Source organism: Sebastes umbrosus, chromosome 10, assembly GCF_015220745.1.
Source record: "Sebastes umbrosus isolate fSebUmb1 chromosome 10, fSebUmb1.pri, whole genome shotgun sequence".
Taxonomy (NCBI): domain Eukaryota; kingdom Metazoa; phylum Chordata; class Actinopteri; order Perciformes; family Sebastidae; genus Sebastes; species Sebastes umbrosus.
This window is the reverse complement of record NC_051278.1, coordinates 7,867,328-7,869,430: the sequence shown is the minus strand read 5'-3', so window position 1 is coordinate 7,869,430 and position 2,103 is coordinate 7,867,328. Positions and strand designations below refer to the sequence as shown.

Sequence of the window (2,103 nt, the reverse complement as noted above, 5' to 3'; positions counted from 1 at the left end):
TCATACTGTCAGCCTGAATATGCCTGTATTCACCCTCTGTCTGAAACGCTCCGTTTTAGCGCATTTTGACGGAATTGCAACAGAATTGCGTTGCTAGGCAACAGCTTGGGTCCATGCGTACTTCCTGTCAGCTGATGACATTCACATACACTGCAACAGGAATAAACTGGGACACATTAAGAATGTTTATGTTTAAAATTGTGTCAAGGGTCTAAATATTGTATATTTGTGACATCACGAATGGGCAGAAATCCTGACAGCTTGTTTCAAATGCAGAGTTTCTGAATACGGGCTGTTTGTATTTCCCTGTGGATTGAGTGTTTCTATACTTTCACAGTATTTATATAGGACTTAAGCCTGCTTTATAATAAAAAAAACATGAAAATGTCACTTCTTTATAATATGGGACCTTTAAATCATACCGGGATGTTTGCTGAAATTGATTGGATGTGGCACAGCTCCACCAAGAAAAAGAATCCACTGGTAAAGGATGAAATCCTCGTAAAGTTTCTGTCTGCAAAAATCGTGTTATTTGGCACTTTGGCACATATTTCAGTCATCCACGTCAATCTCCTCATCTTCATCCTCCGAGCAACACTTGCTGCTCAGCCGGTCTGTGCACCACGACGACGCGGGCGAAGGAGGCGACATGTTCGGCCTGCTGTAGTCTGGACTCTCCTGCAGGGACCGTGAGGAGACCTTGTCTGGCTCGGTGCGTCCTGGTGCAGAAACAGGCCCTCCAGACATCCCGCTGGCTGCACACTTCTCCAGCTCCGCCAGCTTGGAGAGCTTCTCCAGAGCCACCGTGCCAGCGACCTTTGCAGACTCCACGTCCGCCTTCATCTCCTCGATGTCCCGCTTCAGTTTGGCTCGTCGGTTCTGGAACCAGGTGATGACCTGCGCGTTGGAGAGACCCAGCTGCTGGGCGATCTGGTCCCGGTCTGCAGGACTCAGGTACTTCTGGTACAGGAAGCGCTTCTCCAGCTCGTAGATCTGGTGGTTGGTGAAGGCTGTGCGGGACTTCCGACGCTTCTTCGGGTTGTTCCTCTGGCCGAAGCATGACAGCCCGTCTCGACCTATAAGAGAGAAAAGGGATGCATTTAGATCATATGAGGTGAAAAATCACCTGCGTCCAAAAAACTATTATGAGTCACTAAAAACTTCAGAGCTAAAATTCTGCTGAAGTAGAATAAATAATAAATAAGGTCTGTCAGTATGATCAAATATCAGATCAAATTAATAAAAAAAATCAAAAATTTTGCTGCATGACAATTGTAATCTATAAAAAATAATTAAAATGCAATTTTTAAATAAATAATTGCTTATATTATAGCATGCTGCTACACCAGATATTTTGTTCATAAAACAAGAGTGACAGTGAATTTGAAAATGTTCTATTGAACACGTTCCCCCCCCCCACCACCCCCAGTATTACCAATAATGTTATACTAATATGTCTTTAGTGTTTCACTAAATTATTAATAAATGAATCTAACGAAATTAGTTCCACTGATGCTGCATTTGCAATTTTGTTTTACACCAAATAAGCTGGAATCACAAACATAATAATAAAATCACCTGCGTCCAAAAAACTATTATGAGTCACCAAAACATTCAGAGGTACTCCAGTACAATTCTGCTGAAGTAGAATAAATAATAAATCAGCCCTGTCAGTATCAGATAAAATTAAGATAACATTTCTCAAATTTTGCTGCATGACAATTGTTATTTATTAAAAATAATTAAAATGCAATTTTTAAATAAAGAATTGCTTATATTATAGCATGCTGCTACACCAGTGTAGATAATGTAATTACATCAAGTGCAATTACCTCTATTTACATTACATCTATTTTTATATTTTAGACTTCTAGTGTAACACTTCTGTTTATATGTATTTATTACATCTACTTTACCTGTTTTATTTGTCTTATTATAACTGTGTTGTGTTTTACCTGTATTATGTTTTATCTGCCTCGTTTAGTTTTGTCAAGTATTTGTTTTAAAGAACTGACCAGAAGTGGCAAACTGTGAATCTCGTTGTATTTAATACGATGACAATAAAGCTTTCTATTCTATTGTATTCTATTCAGATATTTAGTT

General features: G+C 39.1%; 1 protein-coding gene across 1 annotated transcript in view; it reads right to left on the bottom strand.

Moving 5' to 3' along the window:
- Positions 1–398: 398 nt before the first annotated feature.
- lbx1a (ladybird homeobox 1a) overlaps positions 399–2,103 on the bottom strand; it is a 3,238-nt gene continuing 1,533 nt past the window's right edge. Inside the window, exon 2 of the mRNA XM_037782074.1 lies at positions 399–1,076. Coding sequence (XP_037638002.1) covers positions 553–1,076 — 524 coding nt within the window. The 3' untranslated portion in view covers positions 399–552. The remainder of the gene's footprint in view (positions 1,077–2,103) is intronic.